Genomic DNA, 23,563 nt, shown 5'->3' on the forward strand with positions numbered 1-23,563 from the left:
ATCTCTACAACTGCCTGAAAGGAGGCTGTAGCCAGGTGGGGATTGGTCTCTTCTCCCAGGTAACACGTGACAGGATCAAGAGGAAATGCCTTCAAGATGACTGCATCCAATAAGTGCCAGGGGAGGTTAATGTTGGATATCAGGAAAAGATTCTTCACTAAAAAGGCTGTCAAGCATTGGACCAGGCTGTTCAGGGAGGTGGTGGTGTCACCAGTGCTGGAGGTATTTAAAAGATGTCTAGATATGGCACTTAGGGATGTGGTTTAGTGGTGGACTTGCTTGGCAGTGTTGGGCCACTGGTTGGGCTCGGTCTTAATCTAAATGATTTTATTATTCTGTTGCTGTGGCAGAAGATAAACACACAAAGCCTTATTTGTCTTACATAGTCTTTGAAACTTTTAGGTCTGGGCTTTAAACCTCTTGGGTCTAGGGATAGCACATGACCTGGGCAGGAAAGGAACTTCTTTCTGGAGATGTTAATTGCTTGCAAGTGGTGGGAGACCAGTCTGCCCAGAACTGAGAATTGTAGCAAGGATGTATGAAGCTGGTCTTTGGGCCACCATACATACTCTCCACCTCTCATCACAGCAATGGTAGTGTGTCAGAGCATAACTCTGACCTCAGATATTGCTGTGGCACAGTCTCACTGCTTGTCCTTCAGCCCTGATCCATGGGTGAGGAACTGAGGGAGGGCAGGCAGGATTCAGCTGCGCAGCAAGACTGAGGCAAGCTGGGACCCAAGTGCAGGTTTTACCTGTCTGTACAGTTCACTGTGTAATATTTATTTCTCCCTCTCTTACTGAAAAGGGCTACGTGTTGCTGTCAGACTTTAGTCTTGAATATGTCTTTAGACTGTTTTCAAATGGCATAACAGACTACCCCAAGCAGACGAATTACTGCTGTCAGCAGCACGATAATAGTCACACACATGGTTTCTTTCTCCTTTTCTCTCCTCCACTCCCCACGATGAAATTTCTAAAATGTTGTACACTGCACAGAATGCAAACAGACATTGGGTTAGTTAAAAACATACTTCTCTTTATTTGAAAGTTTTCTATTCACAGATAAAAGGCAGTTGATACATTGCATAGTATACCTTTTTTTAAAGTATGCTTATTATCAAATATGTCTGAGAAAAGGAATAGTTACTGGCTCTAACTTCCAACAACAAGCAGTGAAGTTAATGGAACAATAAATTAAAGAAGTAGTAGTTACATACAAAATAGATGTTAACAGATACAAACATAACATGAATGATGACTGATTCAGTTTCCCTTCTTAGAAATTCAGTGTCTTATTAAAGTGGTTGCCTAAGTTGAGTTTTTATTAAAAATGCAGTGGTGCTCTGAAGCTTTGAAACACAAAAGCCACACAATTTATAATTGAATGGGAATGTCTTCAAGAAACCTTTCTAGTGGGAATGAATGTTCTCCTGCCCCTGTGATGGTTGGGTCCTATTCCTGTTGTTGAGTCCTTGCTGCTGCAAGGAGGCAGACTTGATGGTTCAGCTACAGCTCATCCTGGCTCTAAGGCACTTCTAGGCCCAACAGCTCTTTACATTGCAGGCACTAAGTATTCAGAGGACAAAACTCTGCAGGATGGGAGAGTAGGGTGTCATGCAATATTAGTTCAGTGTACTGGCCCTCATCTCTGGACTGTCCTCATGGTCCTGTATAAATGCTTCCTGCTGGAAATGCAGTATCTTGGCCCTCTGTGGTATTGAACCTCAGGGAGCCTCTATGGGTGTCAAAGAAACAGCTTTAAGAGCTGTATCTTGTCAGTGTGCTCTCTTTCCTGTTTGCCTGAGCTCATGTGGGTTTCCATGAGTGATTTCTGCTGTGGGCTGAATGTCAAGGTGCCACCTGCACGTCTCCTGCTTTGAGCTGGAGGCAAACACCTTGTCCATCTGTTCAGGGGAGCTTCAGAAAGTGCCACAGCTATGGTGGGGAGGTAGGTGTTGAACAGGGACATGGAGAGATAAACTTGTCAAGCAGGACAGCAAGAGATCTCCATTAGGGAACTGAGTAGCAGAGTCCATGCAAGCTGGAGCTCCAAGAGTCTTTACCACAGTGTGGATGCTGGCCTGTACATTGCTCAATGAGAAAAGTCAACCAGGTTCTGAGTTACAGGGTTGTAATTCAACCCTAAGGATCTGATGAGCATAGGAACCACCTGAGCTCTGCAGCCCTGGTTTGACAACCATATGCTCCTGGAGGCAATTATAGTCCTGTTGTATGTCTGAGCTGCCTGGCACCTTTTTTCCTTCCTCCTTCTGTACTTAACACTGAGGTAGAAGTTTCAACTAGCATTAAAACACACAAAAAAATGAACAGGATCTTAGTGGGAAAGTAGTACAATGACCTTCAGAATTTGCAAAAACACAACGTGGCTATAAAATGAGCAATTGATGTAGAAGAGTAGTTTTAAAAAGGTCAGGAAAAAAAATCAAAAAAAGTACAGTACTGAGTTTCAAGATATTTTCTATTGCATTTTTAAAAATTAAAATTTCTTTTTTTAAATTCTCCCTCTGCAACAGAATTTTTTCTGGTATCAGAGATATACTGATATCAAAGCAGAATTACACATGAATTTCTGAAGACATTAATTCTTTTGAACAATTTTCCAGTTGGCTTCAGTTAACTACTGCTTTTATTTCCTATCAAAATATATGTTAACTATGCATGCGTATATATCGACATATATCTCTTGCAAAAAAATCTGCATTCCTTCTGAAGCTTACAAGGAAAATAAAAGTAATGGCAGTAATATTTACAATAAGACTTTAATGACTTATTGTTTATAAAATATTTTTAAATATAAACACCAATCACCAAGGTAGGATTTTTTGTTTTGCTTTACAACCCCTGAAATACTAAAGAAAGTTTACAACAATACCTAAATAAATTGACTTAAACTACTCCTATAGGGGCTGCTGTTAGTTAACTCCACTATACTTAATACCACTGAGAAAATGAGGTCCAAATTTCAGTTGAAAGAACATGGTTAGCTTGAATTTCACCCTATTGATTTAATTATTGGCAGGAATGTGAAAATACATTCAGTGTAAGAAAGCTGTTAAAGCCAAAGGGGGAGAAAGAAAGTCATTATTCTTAGAGCTATTTTCCAAGAAATACTAGATGTTCCAGCTTTAATGCTGCATTTTTAAATCAGTGGGAAAAAAATCCATGAGTAGAGGAAGACAGTGTTTATGAGCCTTCAAGGAGAACACTTCACTGACATTAAAGGCAACTTTGCAGACTCACTTGAAATGTATCAATTTGTAATCTACACATTTACAGGAGATGCTCCGCTCTGAAAGCTGTTTCCCAATCTGTGCCAAAACATGTGAGGCTGTGTAGCATACTTCTGATGATAGACCTCCAGGCTCTGTTTCTCCATAATTGATTTAGTTATTAGTTATGCAGGGGAGAGAAGAGATCCCTGAGGCTTAGTAAAACAGTATTCAGTTACTAAAAGCAGCCCTTTGTGAATTAATGTCATCCTACCAGCTCTTTCTGCTCATTATTCCTTCAAGTCTTGTTTTCCTGGACACCAGCTGTCACAGAGGAAGTCTCCAGCCTTTTCTTCTCCTGCCTCCTTGGCTGACTGAAGTTGCACCAGCACGGTCTGGAGTGTCTCCTTCACCACCTGGATCTCCCTCTGCAGAGACTGTGAAAGCTTTATTAAGGAATAATCTATAGGTGATTGGCAGTCCCTTTTCTCTTTCCAAGTTATTAAGTACATTCTTGTTCTGCTGTTCACAACAGATGGCCATGGCTATCTAATTGTAGCTTCAACTTCTTCCAAATTGTTTGGATTAAATATTAATACATTTCTCACACTTTCTAGCAAAGGAAAAATGCAGGCAAACTCAAGTTCTCAAGTAGCATTATTTAGCAGTTTAAAAAAGGGGGATGGGGATACTGCTTGGATACTGTTCAAGGAAGGAAGGAGAGAGACAAAAAATATTGAGTACCATGAAGGCAGCAGCACTAGGTGTGAGTTCCCTGATGGATGGAGGGTGAGTTTTTATGCCAGAGACACAGACCTGGGTGGATCAGATCCCAGGTGAAAGCAGCAGGAGCAGTCTGAAATAAATGCCAAGTGACCACAGCTTGTGTGAGCTCAACATGTGCTATGCAAGGTGGGGTGGGAATCTAGGTAAGGAGAAAAATTAGCTTATAGCAGAAAAAGTGTTTCTGCTATACTTACCTCCAGAGAGCTTTCATGTTAGCTGAATTATCATCATAATTATAGTGCAGAACACACAAATATAAAGCTATACAAGACTCCACAGGGAATGCTTTGAACAAGTTGAAAAGCAAAGAGGGCAGTAACAGCGTTGCACTATTGTGCATTAAAAGGAAGAAGGGTACCTGAAAAGTGTCCAATAATTACTACAACATGCTTCATTTGGTTAAGAAAGAGTTTTCCACATTTTGTTTTCCTCTGTCTAGTTCAGGGTTCCTGTAATGAATTCAGCAAGAATTAATGGTTAATGACTCTGAAAGAGACCTTCCACTTCCCTCCTTCCCCAGCTCCATCCACAATTACAAGAGGGAGGGTGTCAGATGGTGACACCAAGGGGTGCAGGAGGGAACAGACTGGCAGATGAAGGTAGGACATTCATAGAGAGAGTAGCACCTATTGACACGTGCCCAAGCCTTTAACTGGCTAGGCTGCCTTGGCAGTTTGGCTTCATGTGCTATGACTAGGAATAAGTTTGTACTACCAATATACTGGCCTTTCTGCTGATAATCTTAAATCAGCAACACTATCCATTCTTGGAAGAAGAATTTTATCTGCTATTCTATAGCTTACTCTGTGTGGAAAAGAAAGCAAGCAGAAGCAAGACAGATCCTGCTGAAATGGTAAATCAGTGACCAAGTCTATGAACAAAGCCTAGGACCCATCCCATCCCCACTGAGACCTCCTGGACAGGTATGGCTGAAGGGCAAAGACCCCAAAAGACATAAAATGGTTCATTTCTTACAGTATATCATCAAATTATACCAGAACCTCACTTTAAGGGAAGTGAAACAGGATGACACTGAAACAAGAGTTTCAAAAGTACAACATACAGAAAGGGTAAACACAAGCACAGTCTTTATCCTTTGCAGAGCTCATGCATTAGGAAATGGTTTTTTTACTTGACCTCAATGTAAATGCAATGTCAAGAAAAAAAGATGGCCTTGGGTTATGTGACTGTAAAATCTAAACTGCTTCTTTTGAAAAATTGTGACTGGACCATGGTAAAGGTATTCCAACCAAGGCTCTTTCAGGCAGCCATATTATGTCTTTGCAAAGTCTTGGCTGCTTTTGATTCTGTTACCAATTCCTCAAAATTTTATCTTTGTGCATTTACATGCATTTCCTATGATGTTTTGCTCTTAATATATTCACGCATATTTCTAATTTCTGGACAGCTCTGTTAATCTAAAGGGCTTATGTCTCTGATTACGAATGTAGTAGCAGTACACACAAAGCTTCTCCTATTCCAGCATCACAAAGCACTGTACAAGGACAAATTAATTATGCTTTGCATCTTCTCTGAAGTAAGAAATATTATTATCCTCTTCTAAGTCCTGGATTCTCCACCCCTCTGCAACTTAATCATGAGGCTCTGCTGAAAACCTAATGGGTAAACATAAATTCTTCAGTCCATGAACACCATAAACCTTCTGAAGTTTAATTAATTCTGATGTGTAGTCTCTGACTAAATGCTCTTACTTGTAATATCCCAGGCAGTTACAAAATTATTACAAAATTGAAATGTTTCAGTGACAGTGGATGAGAAATCTTAAAGGATGGAAGAAAATGAGGAAGACAGGGAAAAACCTGTTAACAACAGAAAGACGGAGCAACAAAAAATGATGACTGCATAGTCTAAGTACAGCAAGTTCCAACAGCCTCATAAATTACACCACAACCATATGTAGACAGGTGACTGTCAAATGAGCCTTTATGGCTAAGACAAATATACAGTATATGGCTGAGCAGGGTATCTCTATCTGCACACAGGTTATATCTGGATAAGCACCTTTGCCCATTTTAAAAATGCAAAGAAACAGTTTTGCCTGGGTCCACATGCAAATGTGACCTTCATGCTTAAATTCTCTATCCAGTGCTGCAACTATTGAGCCAGTATCCAAGGCAAGAGCGAAAACAAGTTCCAACTAGGAATATTTTCTGGTTCTGTTGTTTTCTGAAAATGGAAAAAGTCTCCACAATGTCAAATAAGTAGTAAATTAAAGTACTTGGGAACAAGTACGACCCACATTCACACAAATGCAACCCATATTCAACAGTGCTGCAGGTCAAACATTGTCTTGCTTGAAGCTTTTCACCTATTTGACTTTGTCTCTTTGAAAAACTTGAGCATCATCTCAGAGCCCTTTATTTGCAAGCAGATAAAAAGCAGATCAAATTACAGTAGAGACTTGCTTAAGTTTTGGAAAAAATGGGATCATTTTGCTCAAATGCTGCTTCTGATCTCTCAGCCCAGATGTTTAGGGAAAAGAGACAAAAAGAAGATACTATCAATCAGTTGCCTTCCTGTAGGAAAGGTTAGAAACTAAGAGTATATAATATAAGATAAAAGACATTGGAAGGACAATGAAGGACTACTACTGCTCTGAGATAAGGGCCAATGGGATTTTGGAAAATAACTGCATTTTTTGACATCTGAAGAAGAAATTACTTCTTGAAGAACAGAAATAATCAGAAAGCTGGGACTCTTCAGCCTGAAGAAAAGAAGGCTCATGGGATACTACTGCTGTGTATAAATACTGAAAAACAGAAATGAAGAAGAGGGAGCCAGACTCTTCTGATTTTTTTTTTTTTTTTTTGTTCACTGACAGAACAAGAAGCAGTAGGGAGCAATTCCAAAATAGGAAATTGAATCTGAATATATGGAAATGTTTTTGGGTTTTTTTGTTTGAAAGTGGTCAAACACCGGACAATACTGCACAATCAGGTACTGAAGTGTCCATCCTTTGGGATTTTCAAGATCGGACTGGACAACACCCTGGACAACCTCCTCTAGTGAACCTGCTTGAGCAGGGAGTTGGACAAATGATCTCAAAAGGTCACTTCCAATGAAGCAGTTCTTTGATTGTGTGGTTACATGCCAAAGGACCAGTGAAGAGCCAAGAAAATTCAGTAAGTTTTTTAAATGACTTGGGTTATGGCCTTTTTGAAGAGCACTCTTGGGGCAAAGGAAAGACACTATGCAAGTTCCTACTGTTTGTCTATGAGGCCTGTGTGGTGTCACAGCAAGAGAGCAAAATGGCCTTTGGAAATCCACCACTTCTCCTTAAAAACAGAGGGATATTTGCAGTAGTGCAACCAACTGGGATTTTCTCAATTACCTCCTTGATTACCATCACCCTCCTTCACATCCATGAATGTTATTTCTATAAACAAACATTATCCTCCTTCCATGCAAAACCCAAAATACTCCTCCAAAAACTATTAAACAAAAAACTGCAACAGAATGACTGATACACATTGACAAAAGGAACCCTTCAGTGGTTTGAGTATCAGCTACTTTTAAACAGCTCATTCCAGCAGAAAATGGAAGGCAAAGAAGTTGCAGCACCTGGGTGGAAATACACTGACCTACCTCTGTCACAGCATAAACTGCACAAGTGGAACCTGGTCTCTGTGTGACACACAGAGTGGGAAGGGCTCACCCTCATGTCACCTAAAATAAAATCAAAAAAGGTGCCATTGCACCTCTGACTCTTGGAGGATCCTAAAATCTCTCACAGGTTCACCCAGAGTGAGATTCCTCACTGAACTACAGAAAGAGCTAAATTTTACTTGATCTGTTTGAAAAATTTGCTCTGGTGTAGAACAAGACTTGTATGGGAGCCTGCTGCAGGATAAGGGTGGAAGGAGAGCAAAGTGACCTGTGGCATTTAATGAATGTCCAGGCACAAAATTCCGCTTTCAAAATAACCAATTAAAATGCCCATTTTAGGGTATGAAGAGAAGATTGTTTTTGTAATAATACTACAGCCAGGTTTTCTTTCAACAAAGCATTTCCACCAAGAGGAACTATTACATGCATTCAAATTGTCTATCAAAATGTAACTGCTAATTAAGAACAAAAAATGACTGTGAAATTGCAATATAGGCTCCATTTGATTTTAGTGGAAATTCTAGGCCTTTACTGTCAGGAAAGTAGCACCTCTCATCAGCTGTGCAGATACCATAATGAGTCACATCTTATCCTTTGGTTTTTCCAATTAATGATGTGGACTGTTTTCATACACTTATTAATGATTAGCCATAATTGAATATTTTGTAGGTTTATTTGGTTATACTACATAGAATTTGCAAATATGTCACAGTGCTATGAAGAACTCTAACATCCAGTCCCATGTCCCTGTTGTTTGATGCTTTTTTTATATAGAAGGGCAGTTTAGTGGTTTTTATGAAAGATTTCAACAATAAATTAGAATTGCAAGTAAGTCTGTGCCAAGAAATCTCACAGGGGCCAAGAAATCTCACACTCAGGCCCAAGAAATATCACAGGATTTCTCCTTTTTTCAGGTCGTGCTGGCACTTATGATGAACAGCATAGTTGACTTAAGTGTGCTATGCCATCAAAACATAGAATGAAAAACAATGACATCTGTTTTTTTTTTTCTTCTAATACAAACTTAATTATTAATCAAAGCTATGACACACATTAAACATTGGCAATGGCTTGAGAGCATCAGGAACTTATTTTTCTCAGTGGAGTCTTTGTAAGTCTTCTAATAATCAGACCACAGGACTAATTTGCATCTGTGCATCCCCCAGTTATATTTTTGACCTAATACATTTTGTAACATTTATGTGTAAGGCAGTTTTTTGGGAGGGGCATGGGAAGGGTAAAAATAACCAGTGAATGGACTTGGAAAAATCTATCCTGCTTTCATTACTATTCCAGTTCTTTAAGCTCCTGCTCTCAGAGTTCTACAGATTTTTAATGAAGACTACACAATTGTCCAGTGTCTGTGATAGGAAATTGTTTTATCTACAATCAAAGAGATTACCATGCAAACAATAGATTAATCTACTAAATAAATTCTACTACTGAGGCTAATTGTTGTCTCTCATCTTAGTGTTAGTTCCTGCAATACAGGCAAGCTACCAATGAGTGAAAGCTAATTTTACAGGCACTGAGCAGTCTTTATGTATATATAAAAAAATGTACAGGTCTGTAGCACTGTGGTAGCTATTTTTCTCATTCCTTTTTGAAGTACAGCACAGTGATTACATGTACCAGATGGTAACATTTTATGCACATTGACCTGGCCTACCTCTGAAATAGCAACTGAATGTTAATGAAGGGTAGCAGAATTGCTGAACTGCCTCTTTGTACATCCCTATGTTTTAAACATGGTTTCATATTTTGTGACTAATGGTCTTTCTAGGACCAGGATATCACACACTGTGCATTTCTGTATTTAGATAACATGAGCTGAATTTCACTGATAGAGGAAGTCAGATCTCTATCAAAAAACTGTGGCTTAAAATGAGACTAATCTACAACTCTTCTGAAATTTCCAATTACTAATTTTATTTTTTGAACTTACTCTTGCAGTGCCAACAGCTGTGAAGAAATAGGCAAACTCCATAGAACATAAGAAACACTACTATTTCACATATATGTAGTGTATTATCTTCTGGAACCAAAAATGCCCTTTTCTAGCTTATTTCACTTTACCTAGTAAAGTATAGGCTGTTCAGTTTGAATATTAACCTAACCTTTCCCCTGCAAAGAACCTGTAACTCCAACCCTCAGTGTTCTTCTATAGGGGCCACTGAGAAAGCTCATTTGAGGGTAAACAGAAGCAAGGGAGAAAGGAATTGGATGCTCTGCACAAACACACACATGAGACATGTCCATACAGCTCTGAAAAGAATGCATTGGGGAAACACAACTGCAACCAAGCATGAACACTGCAGATATAACAAAAAGAATGCTGAATAATCTTTCTGTATGTTGTGTAAATATGGAAATGCTTAGAAAAGAAGTATTTGAAGTAGTGACAAATTACTGACTGGATTTCTCTCCTTCGATGCAAATCCCCTTCCCCCAGCACCCTTCTTCCTTCCCTCTGCCCCTTGCACTTTATCCTTCTGTCACCTTTAAACAAACCAAGTTTCTAGACTAGGAATTTTGCAACGACTTGCAATGGATGCCCAATTACTTAAAACACAGTGGTATCTCCACACCCTATTTATTCTCCTTTCTCCAAACTATCCTCTGCAGAACTGTCCACCTTCTCTCAGCAGGAACTGAATCCTTTCTGCACCATCATCACCCCTACTCACCTTCAGATGTCTCCAAGGGCTCCTCTGCTAATCTCTGCACCTTCAAGATATCTATTTTTCTTCATGATCCTCTCAAATATCACCTCTTCTCTACTAAAACCTAACCAGTTCAGTACTCTCATCTTCTTCAGCTTCACTGGTTCTTACATTCTTTACCCTTTCTTAGAAGAACAAAATCTCTTTTATGAAAGTTTTTCCTATGAAAGTCACAAATGGAAAAAAAAAAAAAAATTGTGCTCTTAAATTTTGAAAAATGGCCAAACAATTCCATATAAAGGATAAGCAATCTTCAGAGAAACTGACAGATAAAGGACAAAGAGATAATTGTGCATAGGATAATATCTCATCTGGTTACTTGCATTGGAGTGTTAGAGGCAGATTAAAATATGTGGGATGCCACATGATGCATCTGTTGCCCATTTTTTAAAAAAAGAAAAAAATCCAAATTACAGGTGACAATATGCACAGTCTGAGTCAATAATATAGCATCTAATTCAGCTAAATCATGTTGGGAAATGCAGGTGCATGAATACTTGTATCTATGCAGCTTTTTGGTGCACTGCGTATTTATATGAGCATTACAAACAAAAAGGATTTTAACAGTAAAAGAAAGGCTTTCCAGTGCCCAATCTCAATTTACAAAGAACTAATTTCTGTTTAAACCAATTAAAGCTGGATCAGACAACAGCGAAAATGCACTATAGGAAAACTTATTACACAAAAATGCCCATTTTAGTGAGACAATAATTTCTCCCATTCTTAATGTATCCAACCTACACTGAGAACTAGCATTCCATGTGAATCTGAAAGGCAAGTTTCTTGTGTGCATACTTACAGAGATTGATTTGTATCTATAGCTATAGTCAAAAGGATATGAAGAACTCCTTCATCAACTCTGCAGGCGGAACTTTGCAATTGATCTTCCAGATGCACCAGTTTCTCACTTATTGCTTCACATTTTTCTCCCAACTCTGCAGAAAATATGAAGAACTCCTGCAGAAAGTTGAAAAATAAAGGAAAGCATATTTGCTGCTGACTGCACATTTCTACATCAAATTTGCATCAAATTAAAGGGAAAATAAAATATTAGTAAGGGGATATGATACTTTGCAGTGCAAAGACATTGCCTAAAAGCAAATTCCCATTAGAGAGGCAAAAAGCTGTTTCTATATAATAAATTGGTGGTTAATATGAATTGGAAAGAGCCTGTGGTATCAATCTTCTTTCTAGCAGAAAAAAAGTCACATTCTTACTTTCAGCAGATTATTTAAAGGGTGTGAAGACAACTACTCTGAACTGTTCTCCTTCCTCCCTGTTGTCTCATCACAGCAGGGGAGGGAAGTCTCCTGCTAACCACCCATTAAGGCACCCAAATTTCAAATTGTTCATGTAAATATGATTTACACTTTCAGGTCATCTAAATATTTCTAGCAGCAACATTTTTTTAACTCTTATACCCATAAAATGTACTTATATTTTTGAAGAGAAATCTGCTTAGAGTACTTGGGGACTTTGCTCAAGCAATCAAAGAAAATGCATCAACGTCTTTGAGATCACAAGATGAAACTGTACTTTTTTACTGAGTTATCATGAAACAATACTAAATTTTTGAAAAGAATGCTTCTCTACTTAGAACTTACACAGGCAAATACTTTGTCTATTTTAAACTGAGTATTTTAAACCAGCTTCAAAGTCCTTCTCATAAGTTTTTTCAGATACATTGCACAAGGGTAATTGCTATTTTTTATATTTTGCATTGAGCAGTACTTTGAGAAATGACCCAAATAAGCAGTAAATATGAGAAGAGAGGAAAAAAAATCAATCAATTTGCACAGCTCTGAGACAAGCTTTTCCTCTCCCTCCCATAGCACCATAGTGAAGTCTGCAGTAATGACAGGGGTTATTTGTAAAAAAATATTATGGTGCCAAGATGAACTTCATGTTAAAAAAAAAAAAAAAGAGTAATTCATCAGCTGGAATCCAGAAAACTGGATTGTTACTAGACCTAGTCTGTGCACTTGTTGATAAAACCAGCTTCTAATGTGGCCATATACTATCTACAGAAAATCTTTCTCCCCAAAGAAAAAAGTACTTGGGGTCCTCTGCACTTATCTGTGGCTATAAGGCATTAGTGGTTGTTTAAGAGAAATCAAACCTTCAGCCAAAGGCCTTCCAAGGAAATCATGCTAATACTTTTTGGAATGCTGCCCATTGTGAAACAATTTGAGTTTTGGTGAACACATTTACTAGACCTCATTTGTGTGCTGTCCCTTCACTTTCCATCACACAGTACGTGGCATACACAGAGCCAAATTCCAGAAAAGCTCTCTGCTTGCTGGCACATCCTCTGTTATGGCACAGAGCTTTATCTTGGGCCCTTTTCAGACATGGCTATCCAGCAGATTCCACTGGGACCAGCTGCAGCTTAGCCCCTGGATGGGTAGGTTGGTTAAGAGATTATATTGCAAACCCCTGCAGCTCAGACACAGAGGAGCACAATGGCAGAGTCCCTGGCTCTGTGCACAGAGCTGCCACTTCCAGGCATTACCAAACCTCAGAACCTACAGCAGCACGCCACAGAATGGATGGATGTGAAAAAACCCACTGTTTTTAAAGTGAGAACATGGGAGAAGAAAATAAACATCCTTCTTGCAGCAACTAGGAATGTCTTTTTCTGAAGGCCAGTGACAGAAGATGAGGAAAAAGTTTTCCATGCAGTCACTAAATTATTATTCAGCATACCAGCAGGACTCCATGTGCTGGTATGGAGTGGGACAACTCAGGCCATTTGTACCAGTGGAAAGCTCTTAGGGAATCATTCTGTGACATGCATGCAAGAATAGGTGACAGTTGTCCAAGAGAATGTAGGGCTCAGGCTAAACAAACCAGTAAATGAAAATAAACAAACAAGTACTCTGAAAGCACAACTAAAATTATGACCATGCAGAAAAAGCTCTGCACATGAAAAAATGCAGGATATTCTTCCTGAATGATCACATTTTGGGTACATAATGCACTGCCTAAAAATATAACAAAAATCTTGTTTACTTTGGAAATTAAGGTAAAGGAACAATAAATATAAGGCAAATGTAACCAGTTATAACAACAATATGGGAAGGCAGGAAATCTGAGAGTGTAAAATTCAATTCAAACTTGTTTAGGTCTTTAAACACTTGAAAGCAATTTAATTGTAACTAAATGGCTACAGTTGACTTCAGAGTAACCAAAATAGCTCTGTAAGATTGAGGTTATATTTAATTAGTCATTAAATCCCAATAATGTAGCTTAATTTCTCTTTATTACAGCCATAATAGTGTATGAATTAACTATTTCTGCACCTACACAACCCAGCTGCCTTTTTAGTAGAAATGAGAAGTTCCTCCAACACCTTAGACAAGCATCATCTCCCAGGAGTTTACTTGCAGATGTAATGTGAACAATGTAGGAGAGCCATCATATAAATTATGATTTTTCCATAATTTCTATGAATAAATAAATAAATATGAAAATGGAAATGGAAGAAACAGTACTCTCAAAAATACACAACAATAATTCTAACTATGCAACCAATTCCACAGCTTCTGCCTCCAGGCCCTCATTTAAAAAAGGTTTGAGAGCCCAGAGAAGCAGATAGAAAAGATTTCTCTTAGTGACTTTCATGCCTGGTAACACCATTGGTAGCATTTTTATTTGACATTTGTCTATGTAGGCAGGAAAAGCCCTGTCAGTGATACACAAACTATTGAGAACAGCTCCTGTTTGGAAAGTGGCACTTTACACTGATCAACAATATCTCTGAGAAGAAAGTGGACTCTCCCTCAAGCTCAACTTATTCATGAAATACAACTCATCCAAGCTTGTAGGTTATGTCAGTGCTACAAGATGCTGTAAGTCTGAAGACTTTGGTTATTTTTGTTCTAACAGCATTTTTAGGAAGCAGCTGGGAGAGATTGCAGGAGTCAGGAGAGAGCTGAAATGCAATATTGCTTTATGGATTTTTCTGTGAACAGGGAATGTAGCAGGCTGGGATTTTTTTCCCCTCTAAATCCTTAAGCAGGTGAAAACAGCACAAATATGGGTGTGATTTACTTTTTAAGGTGCAATTTTTCCAGCTTCTCAAAGTAGAAATTCTCATTCTTTCCCTAAGATGTGAGTCTGATGGAAGAAATAGTAAAAATAGACAACATTCCAGCTAATGCACTGCTATAACACCAGCATATTGCATCAAGAGCAGAGGCAAGGGTTTTCACTTTCATCTTCTGCATTTTGTTTTACCCTTTTACAAGTAATTATAGCCACCTATGAGCAACAGCTCCTTGACAGCATTACTTGAGGAAAATGTTTGATCAGCTTTTCCAGTGCAAACACCTCCTATGCTCTTCTACCTAGTTTAGCAATTGTATGTAGAAGAATTGGTATGGTAGTAGCTACATTAATTTAATTCTATTTTGGGATTACAGTCTATATTAGAGTCTTTGGCGGTTATGCTGAGAAGGAGGATTCACAGATATATCCTTAAAATTCATTCTTCCTACAGAGAAACTTTTGTAAAAGGGCATTTATTATCTTCCAAGCAGCAATATCATAATCAAATAAAATAGAAGCTTTCGAACACCTTCTGCAGAGTCAAAGGCAAATTTCTTTTACCTGCTCTAAACATTCTCTCAATTATAATAGTTAAAATAACTCAAAGAAATGTAAATAACAACTAAAAGATGTTGCCCATGCAGGCAGGTACTTCACATTATGGCACAAGGTTTAGAACAGTGATCTACAGTGGGCAGAAGTGCTGCATGTTTACCTCAACCCTTGCAGAAGTTAATGGCAATTCTCAGCACTTGAAACTCCAGAATGTTGGGCCACAACATCTTAAATAATTATTAGAAACAAAATGCAACTATCCATACTTATCCTGCTTGAGCAGATGCTTCAGTCATATGCAGGCTAGGTGCACATGCCCTGAGATAAATGAGCTGCATGGCCATGAGGTGACCACAGTGCAGGGGTGGAACAAACAAAAGAATTTGTTCCTCCTTTGCATCCCGGATTTCCTGCCCCATGTGCATTGTCCTGGGCAGCTGCTGTGGATGAGGAAGGCCACTGAGAACAATGCATGTTACTCATGGCCAACACCACCATGGCAAGGCTACCCAGGAAGCAGCCAGGGACCACCAGAGCCTGCTCTGTGACTTGCAGTGTGCCCTGCTGTGACTGTCCTCAGCTGGTGTCTGCATGCATGGCTCTCACCAGCTGACACAGGATCTGGTGGTTCTGGCTGCAGAGCACAGACTGCCCAGGGCTAAAGTGCCTCTGCAGTGAGCAGGTTTTCTTCTGGCTACAAACCAAGGTGGTTACATTCTGTTTTACCCTTACACAGCAAGCAATGATAGCTAACAGTTCTCCTATATATCATTATGTTTTATGTGGTTGAAGACTTTGACTATCAACCAGACTAGGATTTCTAAACCTTTTATTTGTATTTCTTTCCTTCTTTTCTTCACCATGTTCCTGTCTTCCATAGCTGGAGGTGTCCAGACTAAAGCCATAGTCCTCTGGAGGCTTTGGCATTCTCAGCTAAGCACAGTAATTATTTCTGCCTTACAACTGACATTCCCAGTAATGAGGCTGCAAATGACATTTGCCCTTTCTTCCAACACAATGAAGGTAATGAATCCCACTATATTTGTAGTCCACTATAAACCTTGATTCTTCTGCAGTATTGTCAACTCAGCTGCTATTTACCATCTGTATACATAAATCCAACTCTTTTTCTCCCTCAAATGTAATTTGCACCTGTCTTTCAACATATCCCTTCTTATTGATTTCAGACTATTCTTTCAATCTATCAAGACTATTTGGAACTCTAATCCTAATTGAAATTATGTTGACTGGCACATAAACTCCTGGCCTGCCTCCTTTTTAAAGGCAAACACAAAGTCTGTCTTTACTGATACCTTGGGACTTCAAGCTTCCTCTAGGAGTTTTCAAAGGAGCTTGTTAATGGTTTGGAGATTGTTTTTCTTGGCTCCTATGTGCTCAGGAGAAATTTCATCAGTCTAGGCTGACTTGAGTACATCTCATTTGCCTTTGGATCTTTTACTGCATTTGTCTCTTGCTACCGTGTAGTGAATACTAGGAGCACTACATAATTGGATGTAATTTATAATCTTTAGAAAGACCAAAAGCACAGAATAAGGAAGAAAAAAATTCTGATCTCATTTATTTACTCATTCACCTTTCCTAATAGAAGACACACATGCTTTCTTTCACCTTTCCCTTGCATCCAACATATCCCTGAACTCCCTTGCCATTTCACATGTCTCTGTGTAATATAGCTTAGTGTGCTCAGGGGTCTTGCTGCCTCACCCTTACACCATGCAGTACCCTTCTAGGCTCATTCTTACAAACACCTTTGTCCTTTCCTTGGCAAAACTTTTGATTCACTGAAAAACTTTTGACACACATATGTAGTGTGTCTGTGTTTGCACTTTTTTGCACCAAAAGAAGATAGTGCTGTACTATAAACCTGATTTCTTCTGGAGAGTACCAAAGAATTTGGTACTGATTCCTCCTTCTACAGAGTTTGTCCCACAGAAACTCTCCTGTTGCTTCCCTGATTTTGTTAAGATGAGCTTTTCTTTCATGGAGGTAGCTATCTAACTTCTCAAAAGAGGGATCAAGGTTGTTTCTCAATTACCTTTGCTCTTATCACCTTCCAGCTACAGACTGCTTGCTTGCTCCATCAGCATGGTTACATATATTTAGGAGACTTTCTCATATGCAACCATTTAGGCATAAAGCCTTGCAGCCAGCTGAGACCTACTTCTTTCCCATCATCACACACTTTTCTCACACTCCCTTTGTTTGCACTGATCCCCTTTCCTTCTCCACATGGGAGTGTTAAATGATTCATCAGAATTAGTTGGACATTGGCAATTTTTCCTTCATGTATCTTCCACTACGGCTACAGAGGAGTGTCCCTGGAAAAGCATCTCTGCAGGAATAGAGTTTTTCACTGCCTTCCAGCACCCTGCTGTGGCCTGACAGCACTCTTCCTGTTCTCATCCCTAGTAGACTGAAGATCTTCCCTAATTACAGACTTTCTAAAATGAGAGCACACTACTGCACTGGCTCATTTAATTACACTGGGACAATTCCAGCGCCTGCTGCGGGAGGATGAGGCTATTTACTGACTTACCAATAAAAACTCACAGTGGGTCAGGACTTGGAAAAAGAAACAGAAGTACCAAACTGTTTTCCTGTGTCCACAACCTGCTGTGCAAGGAGTCAGTATAGCTTCATTTATAGGTGGTTCCTAGTATTGTTCATGCCCATCTCTTCTCCCAGGTCACTAAGATGCAACAATCTGGAATGACTAACTGGGTCCTCTCCTGCTGCAGCAGGGAGACTGAACTGTGCAAATTAGGGGACCAGAGCATCAAAGGTACATTAAGGCAAAACCTTGATATGGTACAGGCTGCTGACACTTTCACAGAGCCTTTTGGAGAGCTCTCTACAAGCCACCATCAGTCCAGCTGTGGCAGTGTGGTAGAACCTGGCTTTTTAGCATATTTCCTTTTCTTTCTATTGTTGCTTTTTATTCTCCTTATGCACTTTTGTCCCCCCTCCATCAAAGTTTCAAAAGTCTCTCTGCTTCTGAGGACTCTAAGATGTTAAGCTCTTCTACAGTGGCAGCCCTGTATACCTGAACCCTGGTGCCCTCAGTATTTTGCCCTGATGGCAATAGGACTTTTTGCTGCCTTTATCCCACAGGCTTACTGCCCCTAATTCATGTCATGCATGGACACAAGCAGCCACACAGTTTATCTGTAATTCACAGCAAAGTTCACTGATCAGAAAGGCCATTTGCATTTCCTGCAAAGTTCACCTTCATTGTCAAGGCTTCCTGTTTTTATTTATGCTGAGCTCACACACAGCCAAGCAGTCTATCCTAGGTGTGCCCTCACATCACAGTCTCCTTGAACACAAAGTCAACAATCTGAGCTGGGTGTTGCAGTTAGATTATCTTTCCTGGAGCATTCCAGCTGCTCCACATTCTTTGGATTCACCAGTGGGAATCTAAAGAAATGCCTCATCTGAATAGTTATCCTAAATTTTAATATTTATTTGGTTAATATTTGCCTGGTTTGGAGCACTTGTCAGTTGTATTTGACATGAGGCATGTATGGAAGGTGAACTGGGAGTTACTTGCCATGTAATTTATTTGCTGTCTGGACACAATTCTTGGATACCAAATTTCCTTATGATGTAAGTTGCAGCCCAAAGCATACTGATATAAAAATGGACCAGACTGAAACAGTACAGCTCTTAGTTCCATTCCTAAGCATCATAACAGTGCTATAGTGGGGCTGGCTAAATATTACTGGTTCTTCTCTTTCCCAGTGTGTTCACCCTGTTGTTGGTATGTGTTTAAAATATTAACACAGGTTTTAACTATAAACTCCCTGAAATACTCAGCAATTGTGCCATTATTTTCAATGGAACAAAAATAAAGAAAAAAAAAAAAGGAATGAGCCCACTCTAGTTGTGATTGTGCTGCTTTTCCAAGTGCTCACACACTCTCTAGCAATTTTTAAGCAAAGGTAATGCTATAAAAACAAGTGTCATTTATTCTAATTGAGACAAAGAAAAGTCTGTACAATATCACCACTTTATACTGCCTAGGAAACACTTACCTCAGATAAATGACCCTCTGTTCCAAATGAAATGTCTTCCATAACCTGTTAGAGATAAATTATTAAGTATATAGTAGATACATGCTATATAAACAACATGATTTTAATGGAACTTATAAAAACCATATAGCACAGTAAAAAGTTATGTAAGCTGAACAATTGCATCAATTTTCTTCACATGCATGAAAGACTTAAATTGCATTTGTAATGGGGCAATGGCAGCCACCCAATATTAAAAACCATATTTGAATACATTTTATTAAAGCCTACTTTGGCTTCTCACTTTAAACCCACAAGGAATACTGCCTTTAAAACTGAAGGGCTATAGATTGAAACAAACTTTTCTATCAAGCTCTTGCAGATCTGTACACTATTCAAGAGTCTACAGATTTTCTCTTTTTTTTTTTTTTTTTGCACAAACCCTGTAAATTATTTTGGGCTGGAGAAATGAGAGACCAAATCAATGTTTCCTATTGATAACAAATGCTAACAAGAGTCAATTCTTCCTTCAAAATTTCCTTCATCTGTGAAGCCTATAAGAAATTAGCCAATGTTTCACTGACTGGCTGAGGACCAAAGAAATTTGATGTTAGCATTATTGGGAAATCATTAATACTAATCACACATAACAGTGTTGTTGATAATAAACTGAGATAGAGATCCTGCTTTGGTATGCCCACACACATATATAGATTCACATAATAAAAGTGCAAAATCATTAATCTGCCATAAAATCACAATTGTTACCGGATACTATTTTCAGCAATCAATCTGAAAAAAATGTTTAAATTTGTCTTGCTTGTAACAATAATTTTCTGAAGGTATTTTTACTGCTAAATTACATGCAAGCATTAAGCTTACTGAGGTGCTACAATCCCTCCCTGAAGAGTTGGCATTTTTACCAGCAGCACTCCACCCCAGCCTCAGATGAGCTGAGGAGCTCTGTGCTGCACAGCTCCACATGCAGGGAGGATCTGACCACTGTGTACCAGAGCTGCCTCTTGCCACTGACATCCTTTTTTAGCTTGGATCAATACAAGAAACACACAAATGCTGACTTTCACTAATGCTTAATGCTGACATTTAAAACTAAGATTAAATTTAAAATTTTCAAATTATTTCCTAAGCTCCACAAATACAATGTTTAATTAAAGCTCAAATTAATGCACAGTTTAGCTTTCAAAAGGCATTGTCATTTACACATTACATGTTTGCCTCCTGGACCACAGGCTATCCCAATGCACAGTAATCAGTTACAGTCTGCTCACAAAGGATTTCTTGGTGCTTGCTATCACTAAATTCTGAAAAATGTTGTATCATGTTCTGTGATAACATCTTTTTAATGGCAGACACCACGTTCAATTTTTATTTTTTTTTGTGATGGTTCATTTGGTATCACTTAGACCTCAGCACCTTTTAAAAATTAAATCACATGAAGGCTGTACAATTATAGAACATTTTCCAAACACTGAGGTGATCTTCAGCCAACCCCAAAACATCATCCCAGATGGCCAAACTGAAGTATGTAGAGAACAGCATAAGACAGCAGGTCTTATCCTTACCCCTGTTCTCTAGTTCCTTTGTGATGAAAAAGTGAGGAATTAACTACAAACAATTCTGATGGGACAACTACTAAAAATGCTGACTTACAGAAGGTAAAACTACTGAATTTTGGATTTTACCTTGTAACTTTAATCACCTCAATTTTCTTGAAATCTAGTAGGTGTTTCTTTCCTTCATAGTGATTAAGAGGGAGCACTGCACAGCATGCCAGAGAGCAGAAGAAGAAAAAAGGATAGGTCAGGAACTCAAGCCTGCAGGTGCACACATACCCATGTTCATCAGGTTACTTGCTGTTAGGGAGGTTCCAGCACACACAAATCTGTTTATTAGTTATCATTGGTGGTTTTGCTGATTTTAAAAGCTTTTTATAAAAGCACTTGCTTACATATACATGATCAAGAAGCAAAAATATAAAGCAAGATATTATAAGGAGTGGAAGAAGCAGGCATTAATGTCTGAAGAGAAATGAAATGGTACTGTATATTTTAGAAATCACCCAAATATGCATCTAACCATGTATTAATGATCAGCATTTGTGGGATGAAAACTAAAACCCACCTTTAATTCTTCAGAGGCTTAGAAGAAAATCAAGGCCAAATTGTCAAAAAAAAATCGAACTACAACTGAAATGATGGGACACCCTAATTTCATCAGCACAGCTATCAGCTGGAAAGTACACACTTCTATGAGAATTCAAGACTCTATATCAAATACATTAGACAAGCTGACTTCCACATGACTGAGGGTAGCAATATTGTCTGCAACTTTGCTCCAGTGTTTTTTTAATACTCTAGCCTAATGAGCTATCTCCAATTGAGAGAAGCACATTTTATTTAAGGAACTCAGAGTGGTTCACAGGATGATTTTTGCTGGCCCCACTTTATTTATTTTCACCAAAACATCATTAATGATGTTTCAACAAGCTGAGTTGCCAATGCATCTGATTTTCATCCCTAGCTACCAGTCAGTGTTATAAAGGAAGCCTGATTTACTGAATTATTTTGGGATGCCAGTCTACCACATAAAATTTGGGGGAAAAAAATCAGCAGCATCTTAAAAAACACAGTTATGAAAACTATAAAATAACTGTTGACAGTTAATAAACCTGTGCTCACATAATAGTAAAATAACAAACTTTCAAAGAATTTATACCTTATATATTTTTATACCAGAACATGTCATATTTTATGATTTAGTGAGGATATTTAATTAAAAATGATAAATGGCCCCTCTACAAAGCAGGATCTGAGGAACTATGAAAAGGGGTCTTTCATCTATTTTGCTTTTCTTATTATTGTTATGCTTCTTATTTGCTTTTTTGAGTTTTGTTGGGTTTTTTTTTTATTTGCTTTATAAGTAAACCTATAGAGTAAGACATGGTTATATGCAAGAAAACTATTTATAGTACACATCAACAAAACCAATATTCACCTGGAACTAGTGCTTAGCTTTATATGACACAATAAATAACTGGAGATCTTCATTTATAGAATTCCACTGCAAAGTAAATCAATCATCTGGGGATGAAATGTACTTTCCAAGGCAAGTATGCACATATGCTATTACCAGCCTTTCACATACTGTCTTGAAGTAATTAATGCAGTAACTTTTAAGTACAAAGAACACAACTCTTTCCTTCTGCTTCAGTGGTCAATGGTGATCTCTAGAAATTCCCTGATGGAGAACAGAGGTTGTGACACAGTTGAACAGAATAGTCTTTCCAGAAACATGGACATACAGGGGCACAGGGGCACCACAGCCTTGTTAAATACTATGAAACAATGTATTTTGACAAATACATACTTTTCTATTAGGTATCCTTGCTGATAAATGGCTATGAAAAGTTCATATAAACAGCTAAACTGAGAGACTAAGCACCACACACTATTTTTTTGTAAAAAAATATTGAATTATTTTTAAATTAAAAATACACTACCATGTAACAGAGCATTTAAAATGCTTCAGAAGTGGTTTGATTTTCAAGATCATTTACAAATCAAGATGGATTTTTTCTCGCACTTCAACACGTTCAAAACCAGACACTAGCATGATTTGTGTCAGGCTTTTTCCTTTGTTTTTATATTTTGCCTTGTGATGAACTACCAAGAGATGTTAGGGAATAATCTGTTATGGCTCTTCTCTAAAAGTTTAGATACTGCCTGTCACTGCAAATAGTTTCCTCTTCCATTCAAGATATGGGAAATCATCCCTTGAGTGCCACACATATCTCCACAACCAGAAGTCACCTCACTTCAGCTGCCCAGCTGTCATTCTTGGATAGCAAGGCTGATTTCCAGGGAAACAATCTGGGCTTGCAGGGGTGAAATAGGTGACAATCTATAGCATAAATATCAGGAGTGCTACAGAAACAGACACAAAATCCCAAACACTCCAGAGCCTCTAAGCACTTTTGGAAGAGGAGCACAGCTTTCCATAGCCAACAGAACTCGCATTATTTCAGCAGACTCATAAAAATATGGTAAGGCAGTGATGGGGGTGGAATCAAAGCTAAACTGACCATTTCCAATAAAAATGTTCTCTATGTGAAGCCATTTGCCCTGGGAAAGGACTGCAAGAGCTACTGCAGCCCAATATAAAACCAGAATTTTACTAACAAGAGGAGATTTTACAGCCAGGTAGGGGTCTGCTTCTCACTAAGACTCAGCCAGTATAAATGCAAAATTAGGCATCAGATTTCAGAGCAATGCACAGTTCAATGCCTCTTAATACCAGATGCAATTAACCATAATTTGAGGGTTTTTTAAACTTAATTCCATGGTAATAAAACTAACAACTGCTGTTGGTCACAGTGGTGTGGTTGGGTGATGAAGTTTTTTTAACACTTTTTATACTTAGGTAGTACAGTGAAAAGTCTATTAGATAGAGGTAGATTTTTCAAGCAGGGATAGCATTCCAGATCAAAACATGGAAACTTAAAAGAAATTTGTCAACCCTTCTAAGCTTCATTATTT

The 23,563-nt window shown here is 38.5% G+C and overlaps 1 protein-coding gene across 5 annotated transcripts in view; it reads right to left on the bottom strand.

Annotated features, from left to right (window-relative positions):
- Positions 1–1,017: 1,017 nt before the first annotated feature.
- Positions 1,018–23,563, bottom strand: part of DISC1 (DISC1 scaffold protein) — a 184,977-nt gene continuing 162,431 nt past the window's right edge. For 3 of the 5 annotated variants that reach the window (XM_079330312.1, XM_079330314.1, XM_079330313.1), the window contains exons 12-14: positions 19,029–19,073; positions 11,215–11,325; positions 1,018–3,678 (exon numbers count right to left, since the gene is read on the bottom strand). In XM_079330312.1, coding sequence (XP_079186438.1) covers positions 3,523–3,678; positions 11,215–11,325; positions 19,029–19,073 — 312 coding nt within the window. In that variant the 3' untranslated portion in view covers positions 1,018–3,522. Of the gene's footprint in view, positions 3,679–7,666; positions 7,706–11,167; positions 11,326–19,028; positions 19,074–20,710; positions 20,787–23,563 lie in introns of those variants that run through there. The other 2 variants (XM_079330315.1, XR_013777150.1) reach the window with 2 other exon arrangements.

Source organism: Erithacus rubecula (genome assembly GCF_903797595.1).
Source record: "Erithacus rubecula genome assembly, chromosome: 2".
Lineage (NCBI taxonomy): Eukaryota > Metazoa > Chordata > Aves > Passeriformes > Muscicapidae > Erithacus > Erithacus rubecula.